Here is a 15,133-nt window from a genome sequence, read left to right as displayed (position 1 = left end):
AGAGAAAATCAGAGTATGGTGGGCAACCACACAGAATCCCTGCAGCCTTATTAGGTGAACTAATTTCATTTCAGCAAGCCTGTAATTTTTTACAGATGACATAACATGATTAAGAAGTGTAATTTGAATGTCTGATGCTAAACTAAAACAGATGACATGATGGCTCTGATCAGACTGTGTTTTTAAATAGCACTTGTTTAGAAATATGTGCTTCACAACAATGCAAAGGTCAGAACTGGTTTTCATGTCTTCTATATGTGCCAAAGTATCACAAGGTGAAATTCAGTTGTTATCACATTTGCTTTGCTATCTGTCAGATATGTGTAAAGGGACTTGTGGCTGAAACAATCTGAGCACTGTAAGTGCTGGCTGCACTGGGACAGATTATGTTTTGTCTCATCTTTCAGAGCTGCTGCCATGTGCCCTGGTCTATTCAGAGTGATAGATGCAGTCATTGTGGGCTGCACACCTATGTTGTAAAGCTATCAGATGAAAGCTCCCTTAATTTGATAAGAAAATACTAATGCCTGACCAGGAACATGCAACATTATCACAGGTTCAAGGAGAGTAGTCTTATCAAGTAATCACCAGACTCATAGCCTCAGCTCAGGCAATGAAATGTGTCACCGAAATCAGTAAGTTCCTTGTCACAGCTCTTTTATGGGGAATGCTTCATTCATGTTACAGAATAGACCTGAATTAGCTCCTCCAAATTTCCTTCCCCTTCCCCTCCTCCAAGGTCAAAGCTATGAAGACGAAGGGCATATCCTGCTGGCATGTCTCTCACTGCTCAGGAAATCTGGATTCTATTCCTGTCCCTTCCCTTGGTCTAATGGATAACCTTGCACAAGTAATTTCCCCCCTCTGTGCCTCCATGCTGTATGAATAAAGCACGATTAACTGCAAATCATCTTTGCTTACTTCTTATAAAAATTATTTGTTTCAAAACTGTAAAAAGTAATATGATTTATTTCTGGGCTAGGAGTGGGATAATCAGAAGTAAGCCATAGCTCATTTGTGATTTTTTGTTGTTTGTATTAAGGCATGTCTTCAGAAGATCCAGCTCAGATTGATGCCTCTTATCCAAAGCAGGCTGAGAGCACCTCAGTATAAATATTGTATAAAATGGTTAGAGATTATCAAAAATAGAGAAATCATTATTTTACATTCTGAACAGGTAGTAAATGGTATTGATTTGGCTGGTTATTGAGTAAATAATTACAGTATATGCTATGCTAATTTCTTCTGGGCAGTATCTCATTTTGAATAGTCCCATTTCAAGTCCTGTTGGAGTAAATAATACCAAAAAAATTGATCTAAATGAGAAATAGTTTGCTCAATCAAAATTGTCATTTGTTTTTAAACAGGACATATATATACTTGCATCTGAATCTTGAGTCCTTAAAATGTGAAGGAAGTGATAGTTTTAAGGTTGTTAATAGTAGATTTTCTTCTCGATGTGGAGTTGACTGTTTTTATCAAATCACAAAGTTTTTAAAGTTATTTTGATGCCTAAAAAATACATTGATTTTTAAAAAATGTTTACTGGAGTTTTCAGAAACATCAAGGTACTTAATTTAAATTGGGAGGCTTGAATCTCAATAGGCTCATCTTTGCATCATTAGACATCTATATGCCTTGAAAAATTAGATCTAGACCTCATTATCAAACATACATTACTTTGGTATTTCAACACTGGAGATCGAGGCATCCTTAACTGGTAGGAGTTTGCAGGAAAAGGGGTAAAGGGCAGTAAAACAAAGTGGGGAAAAGAGATTTGAAAAGGTCGAGTTAAAACTCCAAATGGAGAATAAGTTTTTTTCCAGCTACCAAATTGAAACACAGATCAGGGAGTTCATATCCCAGTGCTTGGATACAAAAATGGTGGCACCTCTGGCTGCATAGCAAAAGACCTGAGCAGAGAAATTCGGGATGTTGCTGTGCTCTGCTGCACCTCCTGTTACTGAGAATCACTGGTGCCTTGTGAGCGTGGTGCTTGGCCCTGGTTTCTGAGCAGACACTGGTGCAAAGTGGCACACCTGCCACAAGCACAGGTGAACTGTGGTCGCCATGAGGAACCCGGGCTGATCCTTGCTGCTGGAGCTACAGTGATGGATTATATGAGCTCACAGCTTTCTGCCTCACAGGCTGGTGTAGGAAAAGGGCACAGTGGAGAGGGAGTTGCTGTCATGCACAAATAGTACATGTTATAAGTTACCAACGTATTCCCCAACATAATTCAGAATGGCCCTCTTCAAGGTGAAGCAGGAACCGATGTTTGTGGTTCAGGGTCCTTGTGTTGTGTGTGAAATGGGCTGGAAGAGATATTTGGTATTTCAGCCTATCAATAGTTTCTGTAAAGAATGTGTTGATATATATATCTATATATATATGCAACAGGGTTTTTGGAGAAGGTGCCACTGAGTTCACACAGTCACTAAAGATGAGTGAACTGCGAGGTAATTGTGGAAAAGCTTTGTTTGGTACCTTGACCCTTGGAATAAAAGTACTAGTGGCTGGCTGGTGCTCTCAAATTATACAGTAAATTCAATTTAGATGATGGTCATTGCTTATTAATCACAAATTTATGGAAGTGTCTCAAACCAACCTTTAAAACTGCAAGTATAGTTTTCTCTCCTGGATATTTATGAGCAAATTGTGTTGGCATAAAGTTAATGAGACTGTCCTCTTTAAAGCATGAAAGACTTTGTTCCTCCTTGATTTTGTTTATACCATTTGACACAGATTTTTCACTCTTTTCATTGGAACTGAATTTAGCATCATTAATACGTATGGCCAGTCATCCTGTCAAAACAGCTCTGTGAACAGCTTTGTACACGTTCAAAAATAGCAAAAACAAAGCCTGTCTGTCCCTCAGACTCGCCCACACTTAACACTGGCACATCCCCCCAAGGATAGGGCTGACACAGAAAGCAGTATGTTGCAAGTCAACTGAAGGTGGGATTTGGGGTTCACACTAACCCATTATAGGCTGCAAAGGTGCAGTTACTGTCATGGAAAAAAGCCCAGTATCATGAGTTATCATTTTGTTTTCCCAGAAAATTAGTTTTTTAAATGGAATTTCATTCTTGTCACAGCAGGACTTCTCAGATCTACTAGCACCTTCAGGACAAGGCAGAAGTGATTTTATTTGTGGAGTCAAATTAATGCTTATAAGGAAAAAATAAGTCACCACTTTTTTTTTTTTGCCTGCTAAAATTAAGTCAGTTTGTGTAGAAGGAACAGATGCTGCACTGCAGCTCTGTGATAAGTAATGTTTGCGGCCTGTGCACTAAGTGGAATTTAATAGTTTTTCTCTCTGGGGCAGATTGCCTGTGCTCACTTAAGTAAACAGTCTTTGCTTTCTATTTGTGATGCAGCTGCACTTCTGACAGTGAGACGGGGGAAGATTTCAGGTACAGTATCGTTCGCGATTATCGGTCTTCCTACTGAATCGGTTGCAGTAGAAGGAACCAGAGGCTTCAAAAATCTGTGTTTGAGATTTTCAGAGTCAGAATTCTGAAAAATCAATGAAACTTCAACTGCATTAATTGTCTTAGGGATACGATTTTTGAAACCACCTATGCAAGTTATGAAAATAAGAGCTGGATTTCCATTAGGAAAGCATTATCTTCATTGCCGTTTGGAGAGTTTGAAAATCATGTCGTAACTTTCCTGTATGTCTTTGAAAATCCTTCTCTTGAAGCCTGAATCAGACTATTCCCTAATGCTACACTTTAAAAAATAGTATTTTCATTTACTAAAGCAAATTCTTCCCATTACCCTACAGTTTTTACATCCTGTCATAAGTTTATTTTCTCACCTAGCATTCTTCAGGCACACACAGACTGAGAAGTCTGGAGAGTAGCAGATTAGTCCATCTGTTGGCATGGGATCCTTGCATGGAAATTATTTGTACCTGATTAACATAGCTCAGCTTGGATTCTGGGAATATCTATCAAATCAACTAAGAACAAAGCTTTCTCACTGGGTTGTCATTCTAGTGTGGCATCTCCAGAATGGTAAACCTTGTACAAGTGACAATCCTGTCCCTGCTGGGGTCACTGAGAACTTTGTTACTGAAATCAGCAGAGGAAAAATGTGATTTTTTTTCTTGACTTAGGCTAAACTTTGTGACTTCTACTGACCAGAATATTTTCTCAGTTCTGTGATTCACCAACTGTTCCACTGCCTTTTCTTTAAATTTATCAGCGTCTTCTCTCCCATTTACCTTATTTCAGAGACTTGTTACCTGGTTGTCAGACTGAGTCCTGCAAAACTTCTGCTGCCATCTATGTGTAGTATAAGAGAAAGTTTCATGTACCTAATGACTAAGCCCTCGTGGTAGAGGATATTTGGAAATCTCACAGTTCTGTCTGTATAAGAGAGACTGAAATTTCTGGGCCAAGTTAAAGATACATTAAGATACAAGAGAAATACGATCAGAATTAGACATTCACATGTTTGAAACTGTTGTGGTAATGGACAGCAAAGGATGAGATAACATGCACCACAGTATGGCATATTAAAAAGTAGGAAAGAATATTAGACTGTATGAAGCAATTACCTCCATTATCCTATGTTCTGCTAATCCTGGTTAGTTAAGTGCTATAAGAGTATCTCAGGTGGTTTTGTTGCTCTAGCATCCTGTAGAACACCTCTGGTGTTCTCAAAAAAGAGAGCATTTTGAACCACTCTTGTGAGGTCTTGAGGATTTGCTCATAGATGTTGAAGGCATTCTACAAGGTTGTTTAGCACTTCTCAAAACAGAAGCTTTAACCATACCATTTTAGGTCAATATCACGCAGCACAGAATTTTAGCATAAATAGACTTTCATTTCTGTTATGCAGTCTTTTTTCTGGATTTTTAATTATAGCATAGTGATAGTACTTTGTGATGTTATTTGCACTGTCTAAAAAAATTTCTTTTTTTTTAAAAAAACCCCACCTTGTATTTGTTTTCTGCAGCCCAGAGAAAGAATCTCCTGTTGACACGGAATTCAGGTACAACATTTTAAAAACTAATGGGAACCTTCAGAGGGCCTTTCCAACTTCATCCATTCTGTGACTCTGTGTGAACATTGTTCAGAAGCCTCTGCACTTAATGAGTTATTCCTTCTTAGAAGACAAGCAGGATGTCTCTGTATGCAGCTACTGCAAGATTTAAAATAAAAACAAAGAAGTGACCCTTGCAATTTAATAATGCTAAAAAAAATATACTCCTGAATGCTCAGGACTGGCAATACCAGAATGCTCCAATACCATCAGGCTGAAAATAAGAGAAGCATGTTTTTTGTGCATGCAGTGTTAATACAGGACAGAACAGTACACATTTCTCTCATACCTGGAGAACACATGAATTTGAGTTGTTGACTTATATTAGAAATTAATGAATTGTGCAAAATAAGCAAAACAAAACTGTAGTCAGCAATCCCAAAACACACAGGAAAGGCTTTGCAATGTATTATTTCCTCTACCAGTATAATTATAACTCATTGCATTTTAAGTGCATCTATTTCCTTTTTAAAATCACCAGCATTTAAGAACTTACTAGGTACTGAGATTTGTGTATGAATGTCCCTTAACTAGTTGAATTTTCAGTGATCTTGAAGGTGTACTGACCCTACTGGACTTAATAAAATGAAATGTGAAGATAGAGATAGATTAAGAACGTTACAATCTTCACAGAACCACAGAATCCTGGAATGGGTAAGATTGGAAGGGACCACAGTCATCTGGTCCCACCTCCTTGCTCAAGCAGGATCATCCCAGAGCACATGACACTGGACTGCATCCAAATGGTTCTTGAATATTTCCAGTGAGGGAGATTCCACAACCTTTCTGGGCATCCTGTTCCAGTGCTTGGTCACCTGCACAATAAAGAAGTGGATGTTGTTTCTTTTGACAATGTTGTTTCTGATTGATGAATTAATATGATTCATGATTAATGAACAGGCTTAATTCTATATTGGCCACAGCTCATAATCTCCAGGGACCTTAGGGAAGGTTTTCTCTATTGTAAGGCTGAATTTTTCTGTCTGCCTCTCTGTGATAATTAAGATACTGTGGCTAGTCTGTTGTGTTGCCAGAGGGGAAAAAATATACTCCATTGATGAAAACAAATAGTTGTTTATGCGCTCTGGGGAAGCAGTTGCTTCCACTTGCAGAATAAATCCCTCGTAAGTCTTTACCTGCTAAGCCATTTATTTGCATTTGGTCCTATAAGTGGGAAACCTTAGGTAGGTTCCAGGGAGACTTTCAGACCAAGTCTTGCACACTTCATTTCAGAATATTTCATTCTCTGGATTTTTTGCCATGTGTGTCTCACAGTTGCAGCAACAGTTGTGTTTGATTGCCTCTTACCTGTAAGCAGCACTGTAGACATGCAATAGGTTTCACATGTGGTCAAGCCCTTGCAAACTTTTTGCTTATGTCAAAATATGATCTGCTCTGATATGTCATCCTAGTGTCAGTTCGCAGTTAGGATTAATTTGGAGGAACTCACTGAATTCTAAGTCCATAATCAATTTTGCAAGCTCATTGCTTTTTCCCCAAGTTCCTTGCAATAATCAATTCTCTCTGATGTCCTACAAGCAGAATATATTCCAAGTGTGAGTGGTATTCCCAGGCATTGTGCTGGTTCTCAGCATGGAGTACATCATACTGGGCAATGCCTGCATGTTCACTCAAACAAGTTGTAAAAGACTTTTTCTCAAAACTTGGCTACTATTTTTCAAAAACTAAATTAGAAGTAACTTTTTGATGGCATTGAGAATTAAGAGCTGCAAAGGCACAGTTTCAAGCAATGAAAAGGAGAGGAGGGGAATAAATCTTCATCTTGGAATGCTCAGAGCAATTTTTTCTCAATTATTGGTATGAAAATTTCATAGTAATTGAAAAAATGCTTCCCTCTTGAGGCAGAACTGAATGCTCTTTGCATTAGATTTTGCCACTGCAGGCTGTACTGCCTAGGGAATTTTTTCTGTCTTTTTTTTCTTGTGTTTTGTTATATCTGTTTCATTTTCCAGTAAAGAAAATTCGTAAAACACCATTACATTCTAATGAACCATCAGAAATTTGGACTTGGAAGCATGTTAGCAGAGTAGTGGAATTGTGTGTCCTTCCAGGTCGTCAGCGAAAATTGGATCATTGGATGCTGTCATGACTTTCAAAGCAAGCTTGGTAAAAGCCTGAAAAAACAAGCAGGGCAAGTGACCTTAACTGATAAAGAAAAATAAAGTCTATTTTGGCAGCTCATGGTTTCAACTGCTTTCAGATCTGACTAGAAGGAGGCTGCTGTAATGGCTGTCTAGCAGACAAAGGCCACGTTTGAGTGAGAGATCCTATCTCCTTATTGGATTAGCTGATATAGCTAGAAAGGAAACAGATATGCTTTTAGGCGTATGATCCCCCCTTTTGGCCTTTTTCTGGAAAAATGGTGATATGCCAATGATTTTTCCAACAGTATCAGTTGTTCTAACAAAAGCTGTTGCCTTTCTCCCAGCTCTGTCTTACTGAGGTGCTTAGTGCACCACAGCCAACGAAAGCACTACTACTTCACTAGTAGGCAGATACTTTTATGTTTAATTAGCAGTAATAACTCCTGTGAAATAATATGTGCATGGTGAGATCCTGTTGACTATACCTGGTAAGTTGTCCCCTTCTGATGATATATATTGAGGGCAATTCCATGCGGGGAAATATAGGAAATATTTTTTGTCTGTGTTCTGTTTTCTTTCCTTTATAGGCATAGAAATATTTCACCCATTTACTTTGTTACTCTAGGTCTCTGATTAGAATGGGGAAAATATATCTGTTTAGGGTGGATATTTGTGCACGTGTGGAGTTGTTTGGGTCATTTTCAAACACTTAAAAAATACCTTTTTAGAATGTCCCCCCTGAAATGTATTGTTTAACTAGTGATCTGCTGTCCATATTTTTTTTAATTAATTTATCCAAACAGCTGGGATTCAGTCTCTTGTAATTTCCTTCCTGCCATCCACACTGCTCAAGAGGCAGTTTTACTGAGCTAGCCTCTCCAAAACCCACTTCACAGCAGAAAAAGAGGGAACAAAGTGAAATTCAGTTGGGTGAACAATTTCAGTATTCTGTTGGAAAGTTAACATCTTATATATTTCTGTAATGGGAAAGCTATTGATTGACTTAAAGAAAAGAAATGAAAGCCAGCATTTTTGAAGAGTAATTGCCAATTTCTTCCTTTACAAGAAAATGGTTTCCAAAACCACCTACTGCACTGGTAAGCTGGGAACAACTTTTTGTTTGGTTGGTTTTTTCCAGGAAAAGAGGCTCAGTAGCATATGCATCCCAGAAGCCTTGGTTGCTCAATGCCACAGTGGAAGAGAATATCACGTTTGAAAGCTCTTTTAACAAACAGAGGTAACAGGTTCCAGCCCTGTTATGTGTTTTACTCCCCTTTTCCTTAAATATAGAGGTTGTGTGGGTCAAGCATAGGTGCCCATCTCCCTCTATTAACAAACGTACTGCACCTGCCTGAATATGACAATCCCCCTTTGACCATGTTTTTCCTGAATGTCTCACTTGAACTTAAGTGTACAAATGTTTTCATTTCCAAGAACCATGTTTGTCTAGCATGCAGTATTCCCACACCTAATTGGCTAGTTTAACTCACCTAGGAGGACATTAGGTATTTGGGAGTGGGAATGTTGTTTGTAAAGGATTAATGGGCTGCCTTTTTACTCAGTATAAATGCCCACTAAACATCCTAAAATATTTAGGAGTCAATTGCTGATATTCCATCCCCTCATCCTTAAAAGAAGTGGTTGACTATGTATTCACATCCTACACACATTTTTTTCTGTCATCCTTGGATATTGAAGCAAGAAACAAAGGCCCTGAGCATGAAAAAAATTAAATGGTAAAGAATAGCAATATGCCTTGGAAGAAGTTGTGTTTGTGTTTCCAGGGTTTAACTATTTAACATTTTTAATTGGGAAGCTGACCTAAGATCCTTTTTCTTAGCTGAAATCTTATTTACTTACCTGTGATTGAAAGAGATCCCATTAGAACAATTAGTGGGCAACAAATATGTTTTCCACCGTGTGATTTTTCCAGCTGGTTAATTTTTGTTCCTCTGCAGGTAGGAAATGTGCTTCTTTAGCAGTATGTGTGTGGATTTTGCATTGCCCTTTTTGTTTCCGCAGGTACAAAGCAGTAATTGATGCTTGTTCTCTCCAGCCTGATATTGACATTCTCCCTCATGGAGACCAAACCCAGATTGGAGAGAGGGTCAGTAAACAGCTACAGGCTTCTATTTTTGTTTTAAATATATAGAGGGGGTTTTATTATTTTGTGGTGTTCTTAAAATCTTATGGGTTATTTGGCAACAAAGGTAATCTTTTAGTTAAGTGTATGTTTGGGTCATTAGTCTGAAAGCTCATTGCTCAGTAAACATGGAAATACTGTCATTTATGTGAGGTGCAGTGATTTAAATGTGGTGCTATCAGAATGTTTGACTATTCTGCAGCTGCTATTGCAGATATCCTGACTTTACAGGGCATTTTTTGGTTTCTTTAGGAGTAACATAAAAATAAGTAGTACACAGATTTTTTAGAGCCCCTTCATTTACCAAAGGGCAGGTGTTTAATCAGCAGCAAATTAAGCTTTATCACATCAAGGAAGACTAAGAAGTGACAGGAAAGGAAACAGAAGTCACAAATTTGTAAATAATTTGCTCTAGCATATACTGGCACTGGCACAAACAAATAAAAGAACCCAGCTGCCACCCCGCCCCAACACACAAACCACCCCCACACAGATAAATTAAGGAAACATTTCCATGCCTAATCTCTGCACTGGCTGCCATGTTAATTTTAAATTGAATAGTTCCAAACCCAGCTCATTGTGTAGCCAAACAAATATTTTCAACGGGGGAAGGAGAAGGTGAGAGAGCATCTTTTGGCAGCAGTGCTGGCTTGTGAGAGCTTAAGGTGTTTGTGAAACTACAGGTGGATCACAGGAAATATAAATAACTTAAAGCAAGGTGGCAGCAGGGGACTGAAGGCCAAAAGAAGTACAGTAGCAACCAGGAAATGTCCATAATGTCCATGTCAGCATCATCTGACCTCCCACCTAGCAGTTACTGATTATAGTATAAAATGAAGCTGATTTAGCATTACAACATATAGTAAACTGAAAAAAATAAGCCCAGGACACAGCCAGACTCGCAAGGCTAACTTTTCAGCACAAGTGTAGTTTAGGCTGCCTGCAGAATATCTGTGCCACCTACAGCATTGTGTCACCACAACCATTAAACATTTCATGTCCCTCTGTATGGAACACAGCCCCTTATGGAATGCTCTGGCTTCTCTAACAGTTTGTGTCCTATGTTCCCAGCTGAATTGCAGCTCCATGCTTTTGAAAGATTTCTCTGGGTTTCTTTGCCCAGAGATTCTGCTTTGAGTACTCCAATCAGAATATGAATATTCAGTTGATGCTTTTTTAACTGATTGTTTTTCTCCTGCTTATCTCCAGGGTATTAATCTGTCTGGAGGGCAGCGCCAACGTATCAGCGTGGCAAGAGCACTTTACCAGCAGACAAATGTTGTGTTCCTGGTGAGTAGGTGCCCTTATGTTTATGCTCCGTGCAGAGGCACGAGATGCAAGCATTTAGAGTACTTCAGGGGTCACACACTGAACACTGTGTTTCACTGAGCCAAGCCAAATGTGCAGTGTTTATTTTATATCTGTTGTTAGCTAGCCTGCAGGTTAAGAAGCATTTTGTAAACGCTGCAGACAGACAGATAGGTGGGTATTACAAATTGAAATGCTGATGCTTCCCCTCTCAGTATATTGAAAATTCTTTTTGACCCCTGTTTTTATCTTTGGAAATTTAGTAATTTTAACTGTATTCATAAAATTCCCAAGCCGTCTCAGGTCTAAAATTAATGTTGTCTTGTGTCTGGGGTGTTTCCTTTCTGCAACAAACTAAGCTGATTTTCCTCCCTGAACTGCACATTGTATATCCTGTCCCAGCTTCAACAGACATGCTATAGAAAAAGGAGTGAGAGCAGGCTCTAACAGCTTCATAGGTGGGAAAACAGATGCATCCTACATACTCACGAGTAGTGAGCTTGATGGCTTTCCAGTTTAGGACTTCCTTCTCTAGCTCAGTTTTCTAGGAGGTTTGAATCCAGCTGTTATGACAGTGAGACATGAGTCACATGGGATTAGAAAAGCTGTGCACATTAGAGGTCATCCCTAAAAGTCTGGGAGGTTACTTAGACCTTTCCCTGTAATTAGGCTGACCACGATGTGCTTGCTTCGTGTGTCGGGTATTTCCAGGCAATGATCAGAGTGCAGGAGAGTAAAGAGTTGTTGGGCCAGGTGCTGCAAATCAGCAGATCCAGTCAGGCTGTAATTCCGTTTTGCCCCTTTTGTGAAGGACACTCAATAACCTCCTGATAGTAGCAGGTTCTCGTATGGTTTGATAATTTAAAACCACCTACAAATAAACTTTTTTCCAGTTCCTAATATTTAAAGAAAATAATCAGGAATCCCTTATGTTATTTGCAAATAGTCAGTTCTTTTAAGACTGGTTTTGTGGACAAATGCTCATGAAACTTCTCTCTTACATGTATGAATGTAATATTTGTTAAACTTCTTGTGATAATTGCAGATGTGAGAAAAGGTCATGTGATGATTCATTGCTTATTTTTTTCTTAATTACGTTCATTCACTGTTACATTTATTTGTTAGTCCGTATCAGACTAGTCCTGTAGCATGAACTGAATCTTTTCAGGTCTCTTGTTATCAATGTATCATTATAAACATATATGTGGTGAGTGCTGCCTTAATGAGCAGCCTCACCTGACTTCACGGTGCATTCTTGTGTTCTGTGAGCTGGCAGTGCCAGTCCCCAGAGGTGCAGTGTCACACTGAAGATGGCTGTGCACAGACCCTGGGCTCGGAATGGTGTTTGGGGCTGTGCTAGATTGGAAGACTGCAGCAGCAGAGCTGACAACACACGTCCTTGTTCAATGATCTCAGTGGACACACAGTTGCACATACATTTTTGAGAGTAAATTGAACATCACAGTTAGAAGTTACTGTGTTTCAAAAGCACTATTTAGGTGCTTTGTGTTATGATGCTCTGATTTATTAAGATTTCAGCGGTCATATTTATCTTACTGTCGATTTCGTGTATATTTGGGTTTGTAGATGCATGAAAGCAACAATACTAAAGTGTCTAATACAGTCACGATAGAAATTGTTGCTAAATTTAAGGGAATAAAAATTTAAGGGGATTTTCTAAAGCACTCACCTCTTTCCTTATACCTCTCCCTAACTAACGGGTGGCAGTGATGTCACCAAGAAAGCAGAATTAATTAAAATTCAACCCTACTTTATCAACAAATCCTTGGAGAAAAAAAAAACCAAATTTGATTTTCAAGAAAGCCTGGGTTTAGTGTAATATATTAGCATGAAATAATAATACTAAGTAAATCCTACAGCCAGTATCACTACTGGAAGCAGAAATATCACATCAAATGACAAGGTTTGTAATTTCATGTAAATAGGATTAGGTAAACAAGTTCCCCAAAAGATGGTACAGATTAGCTTATGACTAAATGAATTGCCTATAATTCATTGATTCAGTAAGGTAATCTGGGTCATAAATCAAACGTCTGAGATGAGGCATCAAAATGACCAATATTGCTCCTTTTTGTGATTTTTTTTTTTTGTGATTCATTGTTAATAGATTATTGATTTATGAATTAAGAAAAAAAAAATCTGTAGGCAATTATGTACAAAGGAAATGAAAATGTGTTCGTTGGCCCTGACCCTGGAGCAGTTATGCAATACCTGCCACAGACCCACACTGGGGCATTGTCTCGAGCCTGACAGACACCGTGTGCTGCTGTGATGTGGGCCATGAACACATCTGGAGGCAGGACCAGGTCCCAAGAAAGCCTTTAAAAAGTCATGGCATTACCATGTGTCTGAGTGATCACTGCAAAAAGACAGTTCAAGGTTTGGTGTTATGTAATTTAAGAAAACCATTCCTCGGCACAATTTAGATCTTCTGGGGCTTCTTTTATATGTCTGTATTGATCTAATTACTTTTACTGGTATTGAAATCTATCAGTTTCCTTAAATCCCTGAAGCTGTGGCTCTAGAAGCTGACCCCTTATCTTCATGACAGGATGATCCATTTTCTGCCCTGGATATCCACCTGAGTGATCATCTCATGCAAGAAGGGATCCTGAAAATGCTGCGGGAAGACAAGCGGACCATTGTGCTGGTGACTCACAAGCTGCAGTACTTGCCCCATGCTGACTGGGTAAGAAAGCTCTTCCCATTTTTTCTGAGGAGGCAAGAACATGGCACAAACATGTCTTGCTTCAAAGAATGCTTTCATAGTTAATGAGAAGATATACAATAAAGATCTTTTGCAAATTGGCCATTGAGTTAGGGGTGCCATAATTTTGAGATTCCCATCTTAGAACACCTAAACAGGTTGGATTTTCATAGAGCTGCTACTTAAAACACTTGTGAAAGCAGACTGGATTTAAAATAATATTGAGTATCCAACACCCTATTGAAAAATTCTGCTCATTTTTTTAATCTCAAAACAATGAAATGTTTGAGTAACACATTTGACTTTGCTGGGATGTTACTAGGAATTTGTGCTGTCACAGAAGAAGGTGCATTTATGGGTATTGAGGTACATGGAAATATAAGGAAAATACCAGTGTTTCCTTGTGGTTAGTACTAATATATAATATATCAAGAACATCTTTACCTTTTGTATATTGGTAAGATTTTAAGAAATATGTAATGTTTGATTGTTTTGTTAGGTTTCTTTGTTATATCCTGTAGTTTACAGGGAAAAAAAATGAAGGTTTGTAATTGGAAATGTCAAAGATGAAGAAGGAAGTTTGGGTTTTCAGATTGTTTTGGTTTTTTTTTTTTTATTTCATTGGTACGCACTGGCCTTGCACTTAGTTCTCCTATGGTTATCCAGCTACAGCATCCCAGGTCTCCTTGCCCCTGGTGATTGATGACTGCAGTTATACCTCCTAGCAGGACTTCTCTCTGTTCTGCAGCTTGCACAGACTACAGCAGCAGTTTACTTGTCTCAAGAAATAATCATATTTCAGCTGCTGCCTGTGCTTCATATTGGCTTGGTATAAAGTTGCAGAGAGACATTAATCTTGTTTTGACCATGTTTTTGGTGGGCAGCATTTGTCCTTTATGGTGTCTGCTGTGACCTTGTCCCTCAGTTGTACACCTTTGAGTTCTCAAAACCAGGTCTGGTTTTCTGCTTAGTGTCTCTCAGGATACAGTAATTTTCTGACTTCTTATCTTCCCTATGAAGTCAATTTTAACTTCTTTTTTATTGTTAAATATTTGCATTTTTTAAAAATATACTCAGTTATGACCTTGTGTCAGTATAATCATTTTAATTTTCTCTGCGAATGTCAGACCCATTTCTAGGTCTTGGTGTTCTGGGAAGTGTATGAAGCTTACTTCATTTTATTATCTTCTACATGTGTTTCAGTAATTTTATTATATATATTGTTCCAAGCAGCCTGTAGGACAGAAAGGATTTTTATTAACTTTATCATTTAAAGATACTTATTATCAAATAGTTCAGATTTCATTCCTAGTACAAGTGTCATTAAGCCTTAGCCAGTGGAGTGAAGAGAGAATACTTGTTCTATTAAGGAATTTTAAATAAAAATATTGTTTGAAGTCTATGTGATGGCCTCCTAAATCTTTGTAGCAAAACCCTCAGAAGAATTCAAGGTCCAATCCAATTATAGGTTTCCTGAATGCACTGACCACAAAAAAATCCTTGTTTTGCTCCATTTTTACCTTTGCTCTGGTGTAAATTCTTAGCAATAAGCAGAAAAGATTATTTCCCCACACCCTACCCATGGAAATTTCTGAGCTTCCAGGGAGAGAGAAAAATAACTGCTGCATTAACTATTTTTTAATGATGTCATGTGGGTTTGCAATCTGCACGCCTCATTTTCCAATTCTCCTTGTCAGATCTAAAGTGAAGGTAGTTACACCATGAATATAATGTAATTACACTGATGCAAACCCGAAAACCATTCTCTTCGGACTTTGTCTTGCATATATAATT

At 38.4% G+C, this 15,133-nt stretch overlaps 1 protein-coding gene across 1 annotated transcript in view; it reads left to right on the top strand.

Annotated features, from left to right (window-relative positions):
• The window catches only part of ABCC8 (ATP binding cassette subfamily C member 8), a 79,537-nt gene that overhangs the window by 42,637 nt on the left and 21,767 nt on the right, over positions 1-15,133 (top strand). Inside the window, exons 17-22 of the mRNA XM_032691386.1 lie at positions 3,381-3,416; positions 4,969-5,004; positions 8,299-8,397; positions 9,183-9,267; positions 10,513-10,593; positions 13,184-13,321. Of these exons, the coding sequence (XP_032547277.1) occupies positions 3,381-3,416; positions 4,969-5,004; positions 8,299-8,397; positions 9,183-9,267; positions 10,513-10,593; positions 13,184-13,321 (475 nt within the window). The remainder of the gene's footprint in view (positions 1-3,380; positions 3,417-4,968; positions 5,005-8,298; positions 8,398-9,182; positions 9,268-10,512; positions 10,594-13,183; positions 13,322-15,133) is intronic.

Source organism: Chiroxiphia lanceolata, chromosome 6, assembly GCF_009829145.1.
Source record: "Chiroxiphia lanceolata isolate bChiLan1 chromosome 6, bChiLan1.pri, whole genome shotgun sequence".
Lineage (NCBI taxonomy): Eukaryota > Metazoa > Chordata > Aves > Passeriformes > Pipridae > Chiroxiphia > Chiroxiphia lanceolata.
This window is presented reverse-complemented; position numbering and strand designations above follow the sequence as displayed.